Source organism: Spizellomyces punctatus (genome assembly GCF_000182565.1).
Source record: "Spizellomyces punctatus DAOM BR117 chromosome Unknown supercont1.2, whole genome shotgun sequence".
Classification (NCBI taxonomy): Eukaryota; Fungi; Chytridiomycota; class Chytridiomycetes; order Spizellomycetales; family Spizellomycetaceae; genus Spizellomyces; species Spizellomyces punctatus.
The window spans coordinates 515604-536362 of record NW_015971538.1 but is presented as its reverse complement, the minus strand read 5'-3'; the positions used below and the strand labels follow the sequence as shown (position 1 = coordinate 536362).

The 20759-nt window shown below is 46.9% G+C and overlaps 7 protein-coding genes across 7 annotated transcripts; 3 read left to right on the top strand and 4 right to left on the bottom strand.

Annotated features, from left to right (window-relative positions):
- Positions 1-129: 129 nt before the first annotated feature.
- SPPG_01069 (uncharacterized protein) lies at positions 130-2771 on the top strand (the record flags this gene model as incomplete). Its single annotated transcript, XM_016749390.1, has 16 exons — positions 130-153; positions 221-231; positions 292-365; positions 422-561; positions 617-750; positions 807-892; positions 952-996; positions 1051-1124; positions 1187-1308; positions 1377-1562; positions 1632-1670; positions 1730-1870; positions 1936-2074; positions 2137-2362; positions 2427-2484; positions 2549-2771. The coding sequence occupies 16 exons, from the start codon at positions 130-132 to the stop codon at positions 2769-2771; spliced, it is 1722 nt and encodes a 573-aa protein (XP_016611632.1).
- Positions 2477-6133, bottom strand: SPPG_01068 (SCY1 protein kinase). The gene is made up of 15 exons (XM_016749389.1): positions 5958-6133; positions 5754-5891; positions 5577-5687; positions 5414-5505; positions 5210-5344; positions 4846-5139; positions 4467-4785; positions 4346-4396; positions 4207-4287; positions 4101-4148; positions 3952-4042; positions 3721-3875; positions 3331-3664; positions 2940-3271; positions 2477-2876 (listed from the first exon to the last, which is right to left on the bottom strand). Exons 1-15 carry the CDS (start codon positions 6081-6083, stop codon positions 2817-2819), a joined length of 2367 nt encoding a protein of 788 aa, XP_016611631.1. The 5' UTR covers positions 6084-6133; the 3' UTR covers positions 2477-2816.
- Positions 6134-7385: 1252 nt separating this feature from the next.
- SPPG_01067 (succinate dehydrogenase assembly factor SDH5) lies at positions 7386-8002 on the bottom strand. The gene has a single exon (XM_016749388.1). The coding sequence runs from the start codon at positions 7946-7948 to the stop codon at positions 7442-7444; it is 507 nt and encodes a 168-aa protein (XP_016611630.1). The 5' UTR covers positions 7949-8002; the 3' UTR covers positions 7386-7441.
- A 107-nt stretch (positions 8003-8109) lies between these two features.
- SPPG_01066 (uncharacterized protein) lies at positions 8110-9983 on the top strand. Its single transcript, XM_016749387.1, has 7 exons — positions 8110-8250; positions 8313-8899; positions 8970-9029; positions 9084-9199; positions 9259-9349; positions 9411-9471; positions 9526-9983. The coding sequence occupies exons 2-7, from the start codon at positions 8589-8591 to the stop codon at positions 9637-9639; spliced, it is 753 nt and encodes a 250-aa protein (XP_016611629.1). The 5' UTR covers positions 8110-8250; positions 8313-8588; the 3' UTR covers positions 9640-9983.
- A 1011-nt stretch (positions 9984-10994) lies between these two features.
- Positions 10995-12422, bottom strand: SPPG_01065 (uncharacterized protein). Its single transcript, XM_016749386.1, has 5 exons — positions 11983-12422; positions 11652-11925; positions 11491-11567; positions 11222-11424; positions 10995-11152 (listed from the first exon to the last, which is right to left on the bottom strand). The coding sequence occupies exons 1-5, from the start codon at positions 12395-12397 to the stop codon at positions 11129-11131; spliced, it is 993 nt and encodes a 330-aa protein (XP_016611628.1). The 5' UTR covers positions 12398-12422; the 3' UTR covers positions 10995-11128.
- A 121-nt stretch (positions 12423-12543) lies between these two features.
- Positions 12544-16293, top strand: SPPG_01064 (uncharacterized protein). The gene is made up of 17 exons (XM_016749385.1): positions 12544-12733; positions 12841-12861; positions 12941-13033; positions 13104-13228; positions 13326-13406; positions 13475-13540; positions 13608-13693; positions 13754-13811; positions 13880-14030; positions 14092-14376; positions 14432-14547; positions 14617-14668; positions 14736-14940; positions 15010-15187; positions 15255-15800; positions 15863-16004; positions 16068-16293. Exons 1-17 carry the CDS (start codon positions 12574-12576, stop codon positions 16181-16183), a joined length of 2481 nt encoding a protein of 826 aa, XP_016611627.1. The 5' UTR covers positions 12544-12573; the 3' UTR covers positions 16184-16293.
- Positions 16294-17113: 820 nt separating this feature from the next.
- SPPG_01063 (uncharacterized protein) lies at positions 17114-20753 on the bottom strand. Its single transcript, XM_016749384.1, has 8 exons — positions 20300-20753; positions 19955-20216; positions 19581-19894; positions 19056-19515; positions 18468-18993; positions 18117-18403; positions 17687-18048; positions 17114-17612 (listed from the first exon to the last, which is right to left on the bottom strand). Exons 1-8 carry the CDS (start codon positions 20715-20717, stop codon positions 17221-17223), a joined length of 3021 nt encoding a protein of 1006 aa, XP_016611626.1. The 5' UTR covers positions 20718-20753; the 3' UTR covers positions 17114-17220.
- Between the last annotated feature and the right edge of the window lie 6 nt (positions 20754-20759).

The following is a 20759-nucleotide window of genomic DNA, read 5'->3' as shown; positions in this document are numbered from 1 at the left end:
CGATTTCTAGTTGCGGAGACGGAAGTTGTAAGTTAGGATCCATCCATTATAGACATCCCAGGTGCTGATGATGTGTTGCAGGGCAATATAAATCGGCAGGAGGTTGTTAGTATGATCCCGGTTCAACTCATGGATGTCAGGCCAAATCATGCGGTAAGTCCGTAGCGCGTTTGTCTTCCAGAATCACATATGACCTCGAATTGAATTCAGCTCTAAATAGGTGCTTGACATGTATGTTGAATAAGCTCTTGTTAGTGTCGTTTGGCGTTGTCTCCTGACCGCTCGTCGCAGGTGCGCTGCTCCGGGAAGTAAAACTGCTCAGATTCTTGAAGCGCTTCATGCAAACGAATCTGAAGCTATTCCAGGTATGCAACATTACCAACTTATCACTTAGTTGACTGAAAATCAACGGCTTTTCTAGATGGGTTGCTCATTGCAAATGATGCGGATCAAGCAAGAAGCCACATGCTTGTGAAGCAGGCGAAGCGCCTGCAAAGTCCTTGTCTGATGGTGACCAATCATGAAGCACAGCAGTTCCCTAACATCTTCTTCGCACCTAAGGTGATAGAGTTCGCAGAATGTACCGTTTCGAAACGAATGCTTACCGCCTGAGTAGGGGTCTCTGGATGCAAGCGTGCTACAATTTGATCGTATCTTGGCCGATGTTCCTTGCAGTGGTGATGGGACGCTACGAAAAAATATGCCAATATGGCAGACATGGACGCAGGGCAACGGCAATGCTCTCCATCGGTAAATTATATGAAATTAGATATTATTTTTGTCTAAAGCTTACGCATTGCAACTAGAGTCCAGTTACCTATTTTGCTGCGGGGATGTTCGTTGCTAAAAGTGGGAGGACGCATCGTGTACTCCACGTGCTCATTTAACCCTTGTAGGTATCATAGGTTTGTGATTGAAAATTCTTGCCTCCTTTTCTCATATAAGACGCAGTGGAGAACGAAGCCGTCGTCGCCGGAGCGCTTAAGGTCGCCGGAGGTTAGTATAAGCAAGACAATCCTACGAATACTTTGACCCATCCATGTATTTCAGGCGCCTTACGCCTCGTGGATGTTTCCAGCGAACTTCCCCAGTTAGTCAGGAGACAAGGACTGTCAACATGGAAGGTAGAACTCAGGACCTCGAACATGTACATGAAAACAGATATATTGATGCTTACACTACCTAGGTCCAAAGCAAGAGCGGTGAATTTTATTCAAAATTTGCGGATGTGCCTGAAGCAGAAAGCGTTGGTCTGCTTCCGTCGATGTTTCCTCCTGAGAATGCTGCCGAATTGAATCTCGACCGCTGGTGAGTGCCGCGGTCATCATTAGCGATGGTTTAAAGATTCATGACTGATCCATGACTTTACTGTGTAGTCTTCGTGTATATCCTTTCTTGCAAAATACTGGCGGGTTCTTTGTGGCAGTCCTCGAAAAAGTTGCCTCGTACGGGGCGTTGGATAGGATCCCTGGTAATGAGCCCAATGTAGAACTGGAGGCCACTGCGGAGGAAAAAGAAGAGACTGAGACAAAAGAAGCTACCACAGTGGAATTGGATACGAGGTAAGATGAGTATCTTATCGCTTGCACTGCACATTGGTGCGGGCAGCCTAAATGAGCTCCCAATTGCAGTTCTATCAATGAGCGCAAGCGCTCGCAGGATGATGACAGGTGCTCGTCCCCGCTGTTCGAAAATCAGGAATGTTAACTTATCAAATACTTGTAATTAGTAACCGCTCAGCAAAGCGCACCCGCACGGAGACTGAAGGGTCCAGCGAAATTGTGAAATATAAGAGCGCTGCAGCATGGGAGGGCCGCGAAAGTCCATTTGTTTTCCTGAACAGCGACAACCAAGAGCTTATGGGCATGAGGTATGCCAAAACTGCTCCTTGCATTAACATCATCAAGAAATAGACAGAGAATTGGTCAACTATAGGGAATTCTATGGACTGGACGACTCGTTTCCACAGGAGCAATTTGTTGTGCGTTCGGAAAAAGACAATTACAGGACTGTATATTTCGTATCTCGCGCGATCAAAAACGTCATTACTGCCTCCAACTCCTTTCGCCTCAACGTGAGTAGCATTGTACAGTTACAAGCAATCTCGATAGCCGCAAACTCAGACGGGTCTTCTAGATTGTAAATACCGGAATTCGTATATTTACTCGAAGTGCTGGTAATGATACCGGAGCAGAATGTCCATTCCGTCTAAGCAACGAAGGATTGGCAACCATTGGGCGTTACGTTTCTGGGAAACGTGTCGTGCAAGTACCGATGTCAGATATCGTGACGCTTTTGTCCATAGAGTATCCCAAGTTCACCGAATTTGGAGAAGAATTGCAGAAGAAGTTGACGGAAATGTGTACGTTTCCTGTTTGCTCGACAGCACACCATGCAAAGCTACTCTAACGGCCAGGAATATCTAGCAATGGGCAGCTGTATCATCAAGTTTGATCCAACATTAGAGAAGAATTACACGGGAAGGTATTCATTCATAGTTCAGTAAAGCGACATTGGCCTTTGACCTGTCAACTGATTTTCGTTGTAGCGCCAGAAGTACTATTCTTCTACCTATTTGGCGTGCCCACGTGAGCGTATCATTACTGCTAAACAAACAAGAGCGAAAATCTCTGATGCACCGCTTAACGGGGGAAGATTTATCTATTCAGGGGGGTTTAGATAATAATGCGGGAGGTGGCTCAACTGAAGGAGAATCTCAAAAGGCGGCGATTGCGGGGGAAACGGAACCCACAACTGAATCTGTTGCATAAGGCTAACATGCCTTCCATAGAAAGTCACCTATATTTAAGACATGGTTATATTTTCCTAGCACCCAACTTGCCAGCTTTTCTCGCTTCACGTTGCTCTGCAAGACGCTATCATATTGGTAGTCAGCTAGAGAGTTTGACGATTGATGAGCGGATGTGACTTCCGATTACCTGACGACGTCGTTCTTTGTCTTCCGCTGAACCACCTGGGCTTCCAATACTGTTGGATGATAATGGTCTGGATGGTGTTAAAGGATCAATATCCCACCCATCCCCACCCCAATTTTCGGTCCATGCATTTTCTCCACTGGAAACTAGGCTAGTAGTGGGTTGAGCTGTTGAGCGGTTTGGCTTGCTGCTTGGTATAGGATCGAAGTTGTCGCCCCACTCTGCCCAGTTTTCCGTGGCTTTTGCCGCCTTGATGGAAAATGCCGATCCAACACCCTTCGAGCTGCTTGGCTGGGACACCGTTTTGGTAACTGGAGGGAGATCGCTTTCCGTATCTGCCATAGCATATTAACCTTCCATAGCGTCCAGAATTTTCGCATCCAGGCGAACATACCCCAACCCCAGCCTGCGGCTCCAACATCCCATCCATTTGGTGCGCTGACAGGGACTAGGGGTGCCATGGCTACGGACGGCGCCATGTTCCGAGCTTGTGTGGCAATAGAAGGGTTTAATGGAGTAGAAGAAGCAGTGGTAGGAGCCGGTTTCGTTGTCGTTGGTGGTGTTTTGGTCAAATCGGTTGAGGATCCATTTGGAGTTAAACTAGTACCAAGTTTTGTCGAAACAGCTGAAATAGCCCAATTCGCCCAACCCTCTGTCGATGCCCCCGGTGGCTGTGAGGCGCCGGGGCCTCCGTTTGCGACAGTGCCAGCAGGCACGGATGTTTCTGGCTACTCGCGAGGAACTGTCAGCGCAAGTGCAACACGTAACACATCATAGGCTGTACCATGTTGTCCGCAATCTTCTCCAACTTTTTCACGAAGATCTCCATGTTATTAAATGCTTGTCTCCGGACCTGCTTCTCCGGATCGAGAAGGAGCGGCGCAAGGGTCGGAATAATTCTCTGTGCACAGTCCTGTCCATCGTAAAACTCTACCGTCGCTATCAAACATATCCATTTTGCAAAGAAGGCACTGTGAGATCATTGGCAAACCCTTGAGGACCGGCATTAACTGACCTGCCAGCGCGACAAGTCCCGCAGTTCGCGCCGGAGCGAATGGGTCGTTGAAACTTCTCAGAAAGGCAGGAACCAGGACACGTTTCTTTGTCTAGAGCCTTGAATTAGTCTGCTAGCGAAGGAGGATGAGTGACGACAGTTCCACTCACCGCATCATTCAAATGCTTGCTAATTTTTCCAAGACATATGGTGGTGTTCTGCAACTAGGTACTTAGTCAAACTGCAAACCTGGAAAATGCCACGGCGGTCGCATACCGTCCGAATTCCTGGTTCCTCATCCTGTTGTAGCTTTGCTAAATATCTTAAAAGATCGTTGTTCGTTATTCTTTCGTTTAGCTAAAGTTTGCACTGGTTGAGTTACGACATATGTTGTAATACTCGGCAGCTTACCAACCTTCCCTATTATAACAAGCACTGATTTCAGTGTGCATTCGCGGATCACAGCCTAAGGCCAGTAGCAAGCGATAATGAGGCAAGGTATTGGGTTGTTCAACTTGCAAATTAGTGACACACACACTTGAGTCCATAAATCCGATTGCGAGGTTAGGGAAGATCTTGTCGGAAACGGTTTTAGAGTTGAGATTGTTGATGAAATTGGGCAGGCCCTCACAGAGGCTGACTCGAATTGCTCGATCAGAGGAAGCAAACAACTTGATGACAATCGGCACCACTAGATTATCAAACTCCTGCTGATCTAGCTTGCCACCAAGTTTCAAAATTGGGGTCAAAGCTTTGGCCCCCGCGCCGCCATATTCGACGGCCTGGATCAGCTCGGGAAGGATCTTATACTTGCAAAATTCGAGAGGAAAAGATTCTAGCGATGCGTCAATCTTCCTATCTCATCCCAGTTGAGTAAAAAAAAGCCTCTGGATAAAGCGCACTGTTACCCAGCACCTGATAAATTGCTCTTTTTCAAACGCATCCTTGATGGCTATTTGCTCCAAAAACAATGTGACGGAGATGAAATCCTTATCAAAGTATCCCTGCTTCCAAATTCCTTTATCGAGAAAGTCGCCCATTGTCATTCGCGCCTTTGGTTCCATGTTCAGGAAGGACTTGTAAATAGGGAAAAGCTCTTGTGGTATATCGCCACGCTGCCCAAGATCTTCCGGTCGTGAGAAAAAACCATTAAAAATCTCGTGTATCAGGCAACCAAACGCCCAGGAATCGACGGCATTGGATGGCGTGCTGTTGACAGGGAGAGCATCAAAGCGTGTACAACAGAGTGTAGTACCATTTTTCCGTGTTTAGAACCCACTTGCGGCATGCTGTCCAGGAGGTCTTTCTCACCTCGGGCGGTGCGTACTTTGAAGCTTCTGGTAGGTAGCCTCCGTATGTCAATATCACCGGGTTGTCCTCTTTCAGCGAGCTTAACAGCTCGAACCCTCCCAATCTAAGTCAGCCGAAATCGAAGTCAGTCGAGTTACCAGGTGGTAAAGGATAATCATGTCGGACCACATACTTCCACTCTCCCGCTTTGGTCGTATAAATAGAGTCAACTCGAATATTCCCATGAATCATATTACAGTCTGTGTTCAAAAACTTGATCGCCGTCTGTCACAAGATACATGGCAAACATCAAAACAAGACAATCGTATAGGTGACAGTAACTACGCAGTACCCACGGCGATCTTATACAAGCCCCACGCTATGAGGTTCTGATTGAGTGACTTTAGGGGGCTATATGTTCGAAGAGGGGTAACAGCCTCCGTCCCTATTATAATCTTGGTTTCCGTCTGGTTTGGAAATTCTGGGATTGAGTTACGTGTATTTGAGCTGCAATAGCACAGTGAGGCTCCCACCTCAACGCCCTCAATAACTTTTAGCATATCAGGGTGCCGTATTGTTCTGCACTTTTTGAGAGCATTTCTCGCCAAGGGCAGCTTGTCGCGATGTCGGACAGAATCAAAGACAAAGACGCTCACAGGTGTCCGGTCGTCCTACTCAACTTGCAAACTTAGCATGCTCCTATGAGGAGATAAAAGTAGATCATCCACACCTTTTACCTTTTTACTACCGTCATGAATAGTCCAGAGCGCATCCGAATGCACGACCTCTCCAACAGTGAAGGGAAGACTAGGTCCTTTCGAACCGAGTGCTCCTGTGAGCGCGGACTTTGCGAATTCAAACATGGCCGCCGTTCGACGGCTTGTGGTGGGTTCGTCGGCTGGTAAACACAAAGTTGAAAGCGCGACGGGCCCCTCCGATCGACTGAGCCACTCTTCCCGCATAAGCCAGCAGCGTGTTCTTTAGACCCCAAATGGAGTTCTGCCCAATCGCCAATTAGTTTTATAGCGTTCTATATCAGCGGTTCTCCCGGTCGACGGGAAGGCGCCAGATAAACTAAACTCCATCTCAGTTTACACCTCATTGCGGGAGGGACTATCGAACAGCGCACCATCAAGCTCAAATATATTGAGTTACAAGATTGCTTCAAAGGAGAAGTTGATGCCTGCCCATTGAAGTCAAGACTAGGAATGAAGTCGGCGAGGATCCGCGGCCATCCCAAGATAGATTGATGCTGAGTGAAGCCACTTGGAAGCAGAAAGAGCAGGGCGTATCGGGAGATTGGCTGGATTCTTGCGCAATTGGGCCCAGTCTTTGAAATGGCGCTGTAATGCTGCCTCACTATTGGGAGAAGTTCCAATAGTTAGCTGTTCGACTTATTACTGTTCCCGATCAAAAACGGTGATCGGATTTCTTGCCCAAGGCTACAGGACTGTGTCAATTGAAGAGTAGTCGATTACAATACGCTATGACAGCCCGCTGAGGCGCCAGTATGGCCATTTGGCCCAGCATCAACGGACGTAGGCCAACGCCGTGCGGGTTTCTGATGTAGCGGTAATCACTGAAGAGTGGACCATGAGGAGAAAGGCGCGTCACAAGTTTGGGTCAAACGACATGTTCTCGACTATTTTACATGGGACCAACTGCCAAGATTAAGGCAGTACAATTATCTCCATAGTATACTTCCTGATGTCCACGGTCGGCATATGAGCACGTAGCATGTACTGACCCTATCCCCAAAGATATCAACCCCGCCGGTAAGGCTTTCAATTCATTCGATACCGTCGAGATTGAGAATAGGGCACACCGGATGCTTTACCACCTGCACATCACTAAGGAAAAAGAGGCCCGTTCTTCCACGTGTACACCATTGTGAGATCTTGTTCAGGGATCGGCCATTTGGCGCGGAAATCGATGAGATGTCAGCCTATTACAACCATTCGCAGCAGAGGATTGACGGGAGCGGACGGATTATGGAAATGACATGAAGTTCGGTTGTCTGGACGCCTGCCGAAAGGCACGGGGACAGCCATGCAGAATGTTTGCCAGTCAGTGGTAGCGAGAGATTGCCGACCTCATACCTTGTAAGAGGCGGACCCGGGAACAAGGATTCGTTAGTCAAAGTTGTCAAACTGTCAGAATCCCAATCCAATGCGAGATAGTGGTGATATTAGCGGTGTAAGGAAACGCTAGATAGACTGAATTACTCCTTCAGGTCTGGCATCCTTAGAATTTTCCTCCCCCTATTCTTTGCGTGCTCAACGATTTTTGGGAAAACCTTCATCTGTTGCACCCGTTCCGGTACAATCTTCCCCTCCGTTCCAGTAACCCAATAATAGATATCCCAATCATTTTCCTCCAATAAATTATCATATTCTTCCAGCTCCTCCCTTGATAATTCACTCAAGTGTTCACCCGCAAAGGTCGACAGCAACAAGTCCGTTTCAAGAATCCCCCGCTTTCGGGAGGCATAGACTAGCCGTGCTCGCTTCGTAGATGTGGCCTCGGTAGCTGGGCGGATAGGCCGTGGAACAGCAATGTTGGGAAGGTAATCAGGATTCTCCGCACTATCTGGAGCCGGTGGTTTGCGAGACCAATCAGGAAAGTCCGAGGTGGAGGTGGCAAAAGCCCGAAGGGTGCAAGATGGTGCAGCTAATATGCGGGTCCGTAAACGCCCTGTAAGGCATCTCACGGCAGCCTTGTGAATCATCCTGGATGGATCGGATGAAATAGGACAAAGGTGAAGCTGCTTTCGACATTGCGGATCATTAGAATCAAAAAAGGCAAGATTGCAAGGTGATAGAATCCATTTGAGTGACATTTGATGATTTCTTTCCCAAGTCAATCCGGACGGAGCCGCTTACTGTAAAGCAGCATGAAAGCAACACAGCGGTGATCTTCACCATTTCCACAATGCGACCTCGCTTAACTCCTACTCTCACCCTCTTCACCAAACAGTATTGCGGTCTTTGCGAATCTGCAAAGGAAACTATATTACGTGTCCAACAGAAGGTCTCATTCCACGCTAATGTCCTTGGAACGCACTTCATTCTGACGCTCATACTGGTTCAAAGGTCCCATTCGTTTTGACCGAAATAGATATTGAGCAACCCGCGAATAAAGAATGGCTCAGAAAATACATGTTTGATGTGCCAGTTTTACACGCTGGCGATAAGATGGTTGGTATGCATCGGTTTACGGAGAAAGAAGTGGAGGCATGGGTCCAAAGCGCTGAAATTAGTCAAGGGAATAAAACTTAATATTGCAATGTGAGAGCAGTTATGTTTCCCAGACCAGTTTAAACATCTGCAGAATTGAAAAGCAGTCCCACTCCAGAACATGTCCGTTTGATGTGCCGCACCGCGTTGGCGAGTGTAGCTGATCATTCACACATCCCTTCAGTCATGATCACACAGTCAGATTGCCATGACTCACCCAACGAGCGCAATGAAACCCTTGTTCTCCCAAAGGTGCAAGAGCTACTGCAATGGAAAGAGCTTGAAGAGTCTTATCGTGTGAGGCTACGCCAAACGGAGTCGCTCCTTGCATTGGACATCAATACAAACGAGGAATGCGTGCTGCAAGATCAAATCCGCCGATCGAATTGGGAGCTTCTCTCAATCATGGGCAGACAAAGCACGGAGGCCCTCATTATCAGACGGTACCACATCCACCGATGCTCATTTGACATCACGAGCGGGCTCTAAACTTGTGTTCTTGGTTGGCTATAGGTGTCATGACCAGCCGCGGGTGCTATCTGCAGTCTACAATCCGCAATTTCGAGAGGATCTGTATGTTCACCGCACCTTCCGCGTTTGACCAAGTGCTCACTCCAGCGTCCTCAGAAAGTTTCGAAGAAAACTCGTTGAGCGGGATGCACTCACAACACAATATTCGAAGCAAGGGGACAAGCTCAAATCTTTATCATGGGAAAACGTGCTAAGAGAGCAACATATAAGTGGTACGTACATGGGGGGCCGTTCGGTTGATGGAGGCTGAGGCTGACGTCTCTTGCGACAGAATTAATGCAAGAGAATGATGGCCTACGCAAACCTAGCGAGAACACCTGCAGTTCGTCGCCTCACGTTGAAGAGACGGATGAAATCACAAGGTAAGGTACACGGGAGCGGTTCAAGAGGCACTACTCCTTATTTAATGATGCTATTGCGTAGAAACTCGATAGAATTGCAAAAGCTAAAGGAGAAGCGAAGAGTGCTGGGAAATCTTCTAATGGTGGGTGCTTTTACTCTTGCGGTCCTTGTATTCTGTACTCATCTATTAACCCAGGGAATAATACTGGAGAGAGGCATTGACTGGACTGAAAATGATGAATATCGTCGCTGCATCGAGTCAGCTGAAGGCTCATGGATTGACGAGATCTGGGGGGAGGTGACGAGATGAGGAAGTCCAACCCGAATCATTCTTCAATGTCGTCATGAAACCACAGAGATGGCTGTCGTCCCAGGCTGCTTTTTGCAGCACATGACCTAAATCTACACGCAAGCACTTACAGGTACTTCAATGGTTTCTCCGGCGTTCATAGTGTCAGTTAAGGGAGCGAAGTACACATAGTTAGACAGTGCAGTACCTGTCCTGGAATGAGTGGAGCACTCTGAGTACAGGATAGGAGGAGGAAAATCCTATTTTCCTTTGGATGTCCGAGTGCAATGTTCCTCAAAGTAATGCTATTGGACATAACCCAACTATTACAGTATCGAAGTCATTTGAGGGATTGGGAGAGCTTGATGGATAGTTGAACCATTTTTTTTGGACGACTTGCTTGTTCTTCTTCCTTACAACGAAGGAACAAGTCCCAAATTTCCTTGTGCACTGTCTCCCTTTTATTTTCTGCCCTGCCTTAACTGGACCTTTCCGGGCAACTATGTTCATGAGCTTGGCCTGAGATGCTCCACTGGTTGAATCACGTGGGTTGAGCCAGCGTTATTCGTGTTTGCGTCCGTTTTCCACTTGCCGCGTTCCCAGATACAGATGAGCAACAAAAACAGGCCACCCCAGTCGAAATGGGCCAACTCACGTCACTGGTTGTTCGCAGTATCTTCGGGTGTAGCCGCGTCTCTTGCATCGGTATTTAGCAAGCTTGCTGCGTTGCCAGATACCAACGATTTGTCTAGTGCTGGGGGTTCGATATGGTATGTCAGCAAATGGGTATGTTTAGTGGGTGAGGGCAAAGAATGGATAAGTGATTGTCTGCAAAAGGTAGGTCAATCAATTGCTGGGATCTGGGGGTTTCTAAAGAGTCTGTGGTGTTTCTGTTCTGGTTGCATCCTGTCTGGACTTGTCAAACATATCCTTTCTTAATCACAACGTATTCTGCAACAGGCAACAATAGTTTTTCGTGTTGCCTGCGTCATCCTCGTGGTTCTTTCGAACGCTATGATGTGGACGTTATTCACAAAGGGGCTAAACCTTGCTCCAGCGTCTGTGCAAGTTACCGTCGTCAACAGTGCGGCGAACATGTGTTTTACGGTGCGACATAGCCATAAAATCTCCAATTTTTTTGTCTTCCCGTAGGCTTAAGCATTTTCCTTCCTGACATGTTAATGAATTAGGGTTTGTTTGGATACTTGCTTTTCCATGACATGGCGATGATGAATCCTCAATGGTGGGCAGGTATAGCATGTGTTGTCGGAGGTTCCTTTTTAATAGCGAAGGGACAAAAAGAGAAGGGACTTGTGGATGAGCACCTATCAAAGAAAGAGAAGTAATGTAGCCATATCGGTTTCCAATTCTTCCCTGGCTGGGTCTTCCATCCTGTTCTGTCAAGATGTCACAGATGAAGGATTCTTTGATTTTCCTTGCTTTGGAGGTCACATCTATTTCGCATCATCCTAAATCTTTCCTGTTTTACGCCCCACTGCACCGACCACATTTAATCGCCTTCCTCATCTCCTTCCTGCGTCCGAAGGATATGCTTCAATGATGACCCGCAGTTTGTCATTTACATGCATATGATCCCTCCTACCTTTTGGCTTTCCCCTTCGTCATCCTCACCTACTGTAGCCCCACTTGCGGCGGCTTCTGCGTTCTCTCGCTCTAGCTGAAGCCGGTATTGCTCCGCTTCTTCTCTTTCTTCGTCAGTCACAGGATCCTTATCCAAGCGCTCGAGCTTTGGCAGACGATGAACGATTTCGAGGCGGTATGAGGGATGCTGGTCGATCGGATTTCCTGAGACAATAGGCAAAAAGATCAATCTGGACAGCCAATCATCAAGAAACTGTTGTTATTCTCTACCCATTAGTACGAGAATCTTCAAGCGACTGAGGGGCTGAAGGTGATCGATTTGTGTTGGCGATTGTATCTTGTTGTCTCTGTAGTTTTGCAGAAATGTGAAGAGTGAGAAATCTGGGCTAACATCTAAGGAGGTGATGACCACCAAAGCTCATAATTCCCACCTCAAGTTCAAGTAAACCAAACTTCTCAACCCCTCCATCACGCCTTTCCCTGTCTCGAGACTCTTAATTCCGCATTCTCTCAAATGCAAAAGCTGGAGAAACGGCTTTCCTTCAAGATCAATGTTCGAGAGCTTCTCCAAAGGATTGTTCCCAAGATAAAGCTTTTGGAGCTTTGGAGCCATCAGAGGTGACACTAATTTGGCAACATTGGAGCGTGCTTCAAGATGGAGGAGGGATGAAAAGTCCGGGAGGGCGAGCGATGGAAGGCTATTTTCTGAACACCCAAAAAATGTCAAATGGATCACCAAGTTTCCTTGTCAACCTATCTTACCATTCAAGTTCAGCCACGCGCAAAGCGGCCAAGACGTCACCTCAAATCTCTCAATCTTGTTTCTCGCCAAGTTCACATGCTGTAAATACTTCTTTTTATCCAGTACAGCTGGAATATTTCTCAAATGATTTGAATGAAGATCTAATGCGAGGAGGTATTCCAGGCTGTTCAGCGCCGTAACATCGTCCAGCGCATTCAGCGAGAGATCAATGTAGCGCAGGTGAGGATAAGACTCTAAAATGTTCACATCAGTTAGACCTTCGTCGTGGATTTCGAGGCGTGTATAGGCATGAGAGAGGCCGTTGCCGGTGCGTGCGAGGAGGGAGATATGAGAACTGACGAGATCTGCAGTTAAAGGCTTGGCAGGCAGATCGACCGCGGGGGCAACATCGGCGTCGTCATCTGTATCGGACATGTTTCTTCTACTCAGGTATCTAACACTGGAAGTTTGAAGTTGCAGGCAGACAGGCAAGTTTAGCTTACCATATCATTTCTGCCTTGCTTATATAAGCATAGCAGATCAGCATCCTGGAAGTATGAACAATTAACAATTTCATCCGCATCTTCAAGACTTAACATTTTAAAGTGGCAATGGCCGTGATGCCTTACTCGAGGAAGTACGATAATTTAGCTCCTTTCATAGAAGAAATACGAGAAGACCCAGACTCTCAATATCCACCACAAAATCGGAAAAGGAGCGGAGAAAGTGGAGATGGACAAAAGAAGGCCGGAATACCTGACTTCAGAACCGGTTGGTCTTGATGCAATTTTTGGTCCGAGAGCTGCATGGATGCAAGCGCATCGCCATCTACGACTGTTCGATCGCTAACTATCATTATCATGCCGTAAAACGAACAGCATCTGCCACAAAGTCAACAGGCAAGGATCCAGATCATCTACATCAGCTGCCTGCAACTGCGGGGCTGATTATCAACCTTCTACTTTTACCATTTTAAAGGTATCGGCAAACGTCTTTCTCCAGACGTGATCAAATTGTACACCACAACAATAGAGAGTTTGGGTAGTGCTCGCAGATGCACTGATCGAAAAGGTTTGGGTATATGTACAGAAGCTCTTAATGCGCTTATTGCAAATTCTCATATTTCTGGTCTTATTTATAGATGGTCACTCACCAAGGAAATCACGCCAGCAGCGGCAAGTACCGACTATCAAGGAACCAGAAGCATTGCAGGAAGAGCTGCTATATGCAAAGGGTCAGATCAATGATCTGACTCAAGAGCGAAAGGTTGGTGAACATGAGCTCTGCAGACTAGTGCGGCATGTTGCTGACCACCATTAACTCATCTACACGACCTCCCATTCTTACTGGCGTGCTCTCTCAGGTGATGGCGACGAAGATACGTACTTTAGAACAGGAGATCAGTAAGATGGACAGAAGATATGAAGAAATGCTGGCTATCAACGTAAATAGTTACTGTCAATGTCGTACGCTCGTTGAATTGACATGTGCTTAATGAATTGCTCAATTCAGAGTATGAGCTACTTGCCGGGAAAGACGGGCAGGGCAGCAAAAGATATACTAATTCCGGAAGATAAGGTTCGTCCTTCGGAACAGGTCATCTCTTCTTAGCAATATTGTGCTCATTTCTCGTGACCACTCAAAGACCATTTCTAGTTTACGAAGCGCGGCGAAGCACTATGAGAAGAAAACTAAGGAGCTTGAGGCGACGGTTGCGAGTTTGAAGCAGAGGTGTGTAGACTCTGATCCTAGCATAGCTCCCTCTTCAAAAATATTGAGGAATTTTTTCAGCACACGCTATACTACACTCGTCAACCGTGAGTTGGAATGTAAAAACCTATTTCAAGACGTACGCGAGTTAAACAGAGGCGGCCGTTTGAAGTAGAGTTAATAATTGGTTCCCAACTCTTGCCACAGAATCTTCGACTACGACGCCTTCTAGAACACTGGAAAGCGGATACCCATGTGATGGAACAAGACTCGGACACCTTGTTGGGTTACGATAGAGTGGTCGATGAGCTCACGCAGAAATTGAACGAGGCATTGCGGCAGAATGCGACTTTAAAAGGTATGTTGGTCAGAACTCCACCCCATTCATACTGAAAGGTAAAATAAACAGTCCCTCGAAGGGCACTCTTCAAACCAATCAAACGAGCAGTCTCCCCAGCTCGCTAGCATCGCTACTCTTGAATCAACCATTTCCGATCTCCAACATCGTCTTGCTACCCTCGATAGAGCTTATAAGACTGCAGTTGAAGAAATGCATGCGGTGAAAGAAAAGGCCGGAAAGGAAATCAAAGAATGGGAGCAAAAATATCGACAGTTAGATGATCGGTACAAGGATGACATGGAGAAGTTGAGGATCGAATTGGGCAAGATGGAAAAGCCTGGCAGAGTAGACAACAAGCTGAGAGGTGGGAGAAATTGATGGCAGTCGGCGATACATGAAAATTGACAAGGACTTTGCAGATTTGCAAGAGCAGCTAAAAGGGTTACAGGATGCGCTCGATAACCTTGGTCGGGAGAGGGATCGAAAGACCAAGGAGTTGGTGGAGAGTCAAGGTAGATGTGTGCAATTTGAAAAGGTGGGCTTGGATGATTGAGGCAATGCAATGTGGCTTCACGCTCCTGACTCAGCCAATAAACGAATATAGCATGCCAGTATACTAAAGAAGGAACTGGAGGATCTTCGAAAGAAGCTTAGAGGTATTTACATGCCGTATTCCGTTGCTGAGCGATAAACCGAGAATCCAACAGCGTCATTTATTTGTAGAATCGAATGCCGCACAAGAGTCCCTTTCCGCACAATATAGTGCGGAGTGCAGTGTTATTAGAAAAGAACGCGATCAGTACCAGAAGGACTACATGTCAGAGCTTGTGGTTAATGAAAAGCTGAGGAAGGAGGTGGAAACACTGGATACCTTGGTGAAGGAGCTGAGGCGAAAAACAGAAATGCGTACGGCGGCAAATGTCGACCGGTATGCAGAATCACGTTTTGCGGCTGTCTTCTCCCTACGCAATACTTACAGCCTGGCACATAACAATAGCACCAGCAACAATGAAACATCACGCCCGGGAGCGGATAGGCAAAGTACAGACCCGATTAAAACTGCGTTTGACCATAGAAAACTTTTTGTGGATGAGGAGGACGATGATGAAAAGACACCAGTCGGGACTAATTACCGACCCTTCAGTAGGTCACCGACGCAGGTCTCCTTTATTCCGGTAGGTGGTAATTTGGACCACACTAGAGTCTAGTTTCCAGCGTCCTCATTTCAGGTTGCTGAACTAGCGGGAACTGCACACTGAAGAAGGACGGGCAGAAGGCGATGACACCCGAAAAACCACGCAATCACTCCCCGTTCCAGCAGCTTCTGAACCATCTGGCATTTCTACGTCCAAACCATCCTCACAGCATCACTCACGCTCACAGTCTATCTCATCCAGTGCATCAACAAGTAGGATTTCGTCATCTCAGCCGGCAGGAGATAGGGATCGTATTCGCGCGCCGTCAGCACAATCTCTTAATCGCTCGAACTCACGCTTGCCGTCAATGGAATCACTTACCGAAAGCGCCATACAAGGCGGCGGGCTAGCTCAGCCTGGGAGCGAAGAACAAGGATCCCGCCCACCAAATGTGTTGCATGCATCAGATCAAAATATTGAGCACACGTCTTCGGTATCACGCCAAACTCCTCAATCATCAGCTGGTCTATGTGAGGACAAGGATGAATTTATTGTTCATAGTGTGCCACGTACGCCTTCAGCACGATCCGTCGTGCAGCCACCGTCCAGAAGCGCTAGCCGAGATGCGCTTTTGGAAGTCCAGCGAAATGAGGTATTTGATTGAAAGATCCAGTAAACATCAATACGATCTAAAAGTTAATTGAACCATATCAGGCAGCACAAATCATACAGGCTTTGGTAAGAGGACATATTGCACGGAAGAAGTATCCCCAAATATCTGGCAAGATTTCGGGTCAGTCTACTTGGAAGGATAATCATGACGTTGAGGTTGAACCCACTACATCAGAAAATCATGGTTAAGTATCGATCCACATGCTGCCCGTTCAGGAAAACGTCTATTAACAAATTCTCTCAGTAGATCCTTCAAACGCATCCACTCCCCGGTTTTCTCGGTCTTCGAGTCTGGCCAGCGTTGTGGAGAGCGTGGAAGGCTTCTTTGACCAGGATGAACGAGATGAAGACGGAGGATTCTGATGTTGATATACATGATTTCATTACCAAATTATAATATTTTTGATTAGCAATGAGGAGAATTCGCACTGTTAACATTCCAAGAACAAAGCAGCATTTTCAGGATGCAAAACATACTACAATGCACACTAGGGTAATTTCGGGCATCTGGCTTGAGAGTCCTCTGCCCCTGAGTCGTCGGTTCCAGGTGACGATTTTGAAAGGTGATACCCTCTTTACCTTTCTTGACAAGGGCGGTGTGAGCGGAAGCCATCTAATTTAAGCTCGTGTTCGTGTGCGGTGATATGGATAATCCTGGAGAGCATATTTCTTTCTATCAGACAGTCTACCAGTGTATACTAAGTTTGATCTAACAATATAGTAAAGAAAAGAAGACATAGCAATCTGAGCGAGGTAAAGGATTATCATTGAAGAACTTTTAAAATCTCCGTCCATTGTCATCCCAGCGGTGAAGACTCTAACCTTTCAATTTCAATGACAGCTAGAGAATCATATTCATTAACCAAGGCGTTACGAACACACTCCCCACAAACAACAACACGATGGGTGAGCATATTATGAATGATTGAGATTGGAGGAGAGTTTGATAGTGGTTTGGAACAGAGGAAATGGCATTTATGTTTATCTTGATGGAGGGTATTGGGTCCTTTAGTTTCACAATATCAATTGCTCAATACATTGGCAAACAACTACCCTAAATAACATATTTAGCCACGTGGCTATAAGGTTAAGTGCAGCCTACTGGGACAATAGCTCTATTACGTAGTCTACAATAGAATCGTATTCTAACTTAATCATCACCATGCACATCAACTTATATCTTGATTCCACAAACTTTATATTTTTATGGACGGTTGACTGTCTAGATGCGTGAATCCTACAATCCGAAGAAGTGCGATATGCACGTCCGTCACCAAATATGGACAAACAAGCTAGCCTATAAGAAGGAAAGTATATTCAGTCTAGAATCCAAGCTATGAACAAAAAAAAACTATAAACAACGACAGTTACACAAATGCTATCTACTTTCTAGCCCATCATCAAGTAAAATACATTTTCCTCTGCAACTCCACTGCCACTTTTCCAATCTCCAAAACGCCCACCCGTTTTTTGGGGGTCTCATTTTGTTCTGCCATTGAATTGAAATCTCCTTCCTTCACTGTTATACCCGTTGCTGAAGTCGACTGCATGGATGCTGCATGGCATCGTGCCCGCGCAGCGACGAGATGGGCATAGTACGCGGGAGGAACGATACTTACTGAACGCGTGCTCCTGGCATACAAATAACACAGCCGATACGTCAATTCCTGAAGATCGTCAGCCGTAAATCTGTTCTCATCGTACAAGACATGATAATGTGCTGGTTTAGATGTTCCTTGCAGTCCGGCGTGGGAGGTAAGGTAGAAATCAAACTCGTATGGATGGACAATACCTGCCATTCAAACAGAAAACAATTAGTTATTAGTTCATTGACCTTGTTCATGTGCAAATGAGAAGAACACCCACCAGTATCAACCACCGTCCCAGGCATAGCGTTTCCCTTGCGATCCATCACTCTTCCTCTCTCCAGTCCGTCTTCCACTGGGAAAACTCTAACATGATGTCGCTTGTTCACCACCAGGAATGTAATTCGCGCGTCTTGAACACCCTTGTCCACAAGCGCCTTCCTCAAGTTTGCAATCTCTTGCAAAGCAACTTCAGTAAATTGACCATCCGAAACACCATCACGATAAAATATGATCCGCTTGGGATAGATTTTAGCACGTTGGTAAAACAGGTCGAGGAGCTCGGATGCCATCGACGCCAAATCGGTAATAATTTCTTGCCGGGCATTTTGGATGCGAATCGATGCCCGGTACTCACAAAACCTTAATAATCAGACGAGATTCAGCTATAGAGCTAACCAGAGGCAGCATCACGAATTGTCTGAACTGACCTGCTGTCTACACTGCCCACCACGGCTGCAATACTCCGTCCTTCGATGGTCCCAGGTGGTGGATGTGTCACGTCCGCACCAAAGATCATGGTACTCGTCCGCTCACCCAAACATCTCAATTGTTTAACAGGATCCACAAAGACGTTAATACCGCCCAGCTTGGTATTAAGTTTTAGGATTAGATTGCCAACATATGCTGCTTCAAGCTTTAGCACTTGACGAGACATGCAACACTGTGTCATGAGACCCATTTGGGTTTCAGCAACACGCTTGATGTCATTGTAGACCTACGTATTGCAAACGAACGCATTGAGTGAGATTCGTATATCCAGGGAACACTAGCCGACTTACAGTATGCTTCTGAGAAATGATGCACAATACCAGCTGCACCTCTGCGTGGCCAGATAACCCACCCAAGACTCTGGCGCCAGCTTCAGGGTTCTCCCGTGCTTTCTCTTCCGCCAGCGTCAATGTGGCCGCAACCTCACTCCTTGCGGGCCCATACACAATCTCTGGTCTGTGGTTATACACTTCCATTCCTTTATCCTCCATAGCGTGAATGAGCATCAGAACAAATGCCTGAACAGTTTCAATAGGAACGTCTTTTTCATCCCCAAACACCGCAACGGACCAGAATCTGAGTGAAGCACCAGCTGCAAATTTCCGAGTACGCTCCATCTTCCATGCCCCAAACTCCGGAATCCCAATCAGATTTGATGTTTGTGAAGCGAGATTTGGCTGGCCGGGAAGAAGCGGCTGAGGAAGTGGTTGAAATGAGAGTTGTGGGGGCGGTAGAATTCGACCTTCTATCTCAACCATTTGCGGCTCGAGCTGTACCCCCCAGGCTGCGAAGAGCGCTGCATCGCTGTGCATTACTCTACGAGAGTTGTCTTAGTTTTCTTACTCCTGGTCACTTGCGTTCTCATAAGAAAGACATACTGTTTGCCTTGCTCAATCCTCCCTAGTCTGTTTTTGGGCAATAACGCCGTAATCTTCACCATCTCTGAAGCCTGTCTATCGTTGAGTCTCCCAGTATGTCGCTGATTCGGCCGCACGACACACAACTCCATTGGAATTACAATGTCATTCTTCGTCCCCGAGGTAACGCAGGGTAAATTTGGATGGGCCAATTCAATGTCATATTTTTGCTTGAAATATTCGGCGACGCTGATATATTGCATTGATGAACTTTTGCCAATTGTGAGGTGAGTTTCGACTGCTGATGTGGGAGTGAGGCCTTTCACTTTGTAGCGGCGACGACCGGTCGTGCGGTACGTAATTTCTATAGAGACATCTTGCAGAAAGCGGGTAAGTCGTTGAAGATCGCGCGACGTCTCTATACTGACTTCCTGAATGGTTTCTCTTTGAAAGAAGCGGGCTACGATATCCAGAAGTGCTCCTATAGGTGAACTGCTCACTTTAGCGCTCTGCTATGGACCGCGGAAGGGCTCTGGTGAAACCAACCGTTCTGGTAAAAGGCCGTCGAGGAGATATCCAAATTTAACAACAATTGACCAAAGGTCGGCCTGAGGCTCTGATACCATCCAGGGTGTATGGCCAGTCCTCCCCGAATGCGCATTGCACCGTCGCTGGTGTAGAAACCACCTCCTGTTCCACCTGATTGCAAAAGCAGTGCTGGACGATGTCGCAGCATGACTTCCAGAACCATTATGGTCTCTCGCGGCAACTCTAGAGAACGGCCGTCCAGAAACTTGTGAAGGCGCTCCATGTCTATCTCTGCTACCTTTCGTAGTCGAAGTTTGTAGCGCTGAGGTCCACTGGGGATGTTCCAATGTAAATAAGAGCGCGTGGGATTCCAGGAAATGAGAAGAACATACCGTTTCACTGGGTGGGCTCCAACAGCCTCAGCAACCACACTTTCAGAAAGCTCGACATAAAATACCTCCTCACGTCGAGTCTTTCCCCGGAATGTTGTTTCGTTGGCCAGTGGATACTCTGTCGGCATAAATAGGTTTCTCCGCCCATCATAGACAGCGGCTGCAGCAACATGACTTTGCGTAGGATCTCGAGGCATTCGTCGCCATGCTTCTAAAACTTTGCGATTGACTGCAACAATATTTTCTGGGTGGATTTCGACATCTGCATAAATAAGATTCCTATCGGTGAGGCTGTTCATCTCAATGCAACTCAGATGACGTATTCACCGAGCATCTGGGACTTACCATAATGATAGATTTTTATATCAGGAGACGACATTCTGTAAAAGTTTGTAAGAAGCCTTACTGGTCTGCCTCTCTGTCCAATATTTGGTCTATGAGGTCTTGGGAAAGCTCCGGCGTCGCTTAGATCAACTTCCATCGGTACCGGCAGGTCCATAGGAGGCTGTGGCATGGTGGGTGGCTGAGGTAAACCGTACGATGACCATTCCCAACTTGGCAACATGTTTCTATAATGAACGTTATTGGAAAGTAGGTATGCATGTTCGGCAGCTGGTGCATAGCAAGCAGGGTGCGCCTCCTGCTGCGCGCCGGTCAAACCATGGACATAGTAAGGAAGTGGTTGGGGATGGAAGCTCGCACTTGACGGCGTGAACTCTACTGCATCTGCGCGTAAAGATGACTGTGATGTTCCTGAAAGCATCTTTCACAGTTGCTGACTGAACCACGCACGCGGACGAGATGA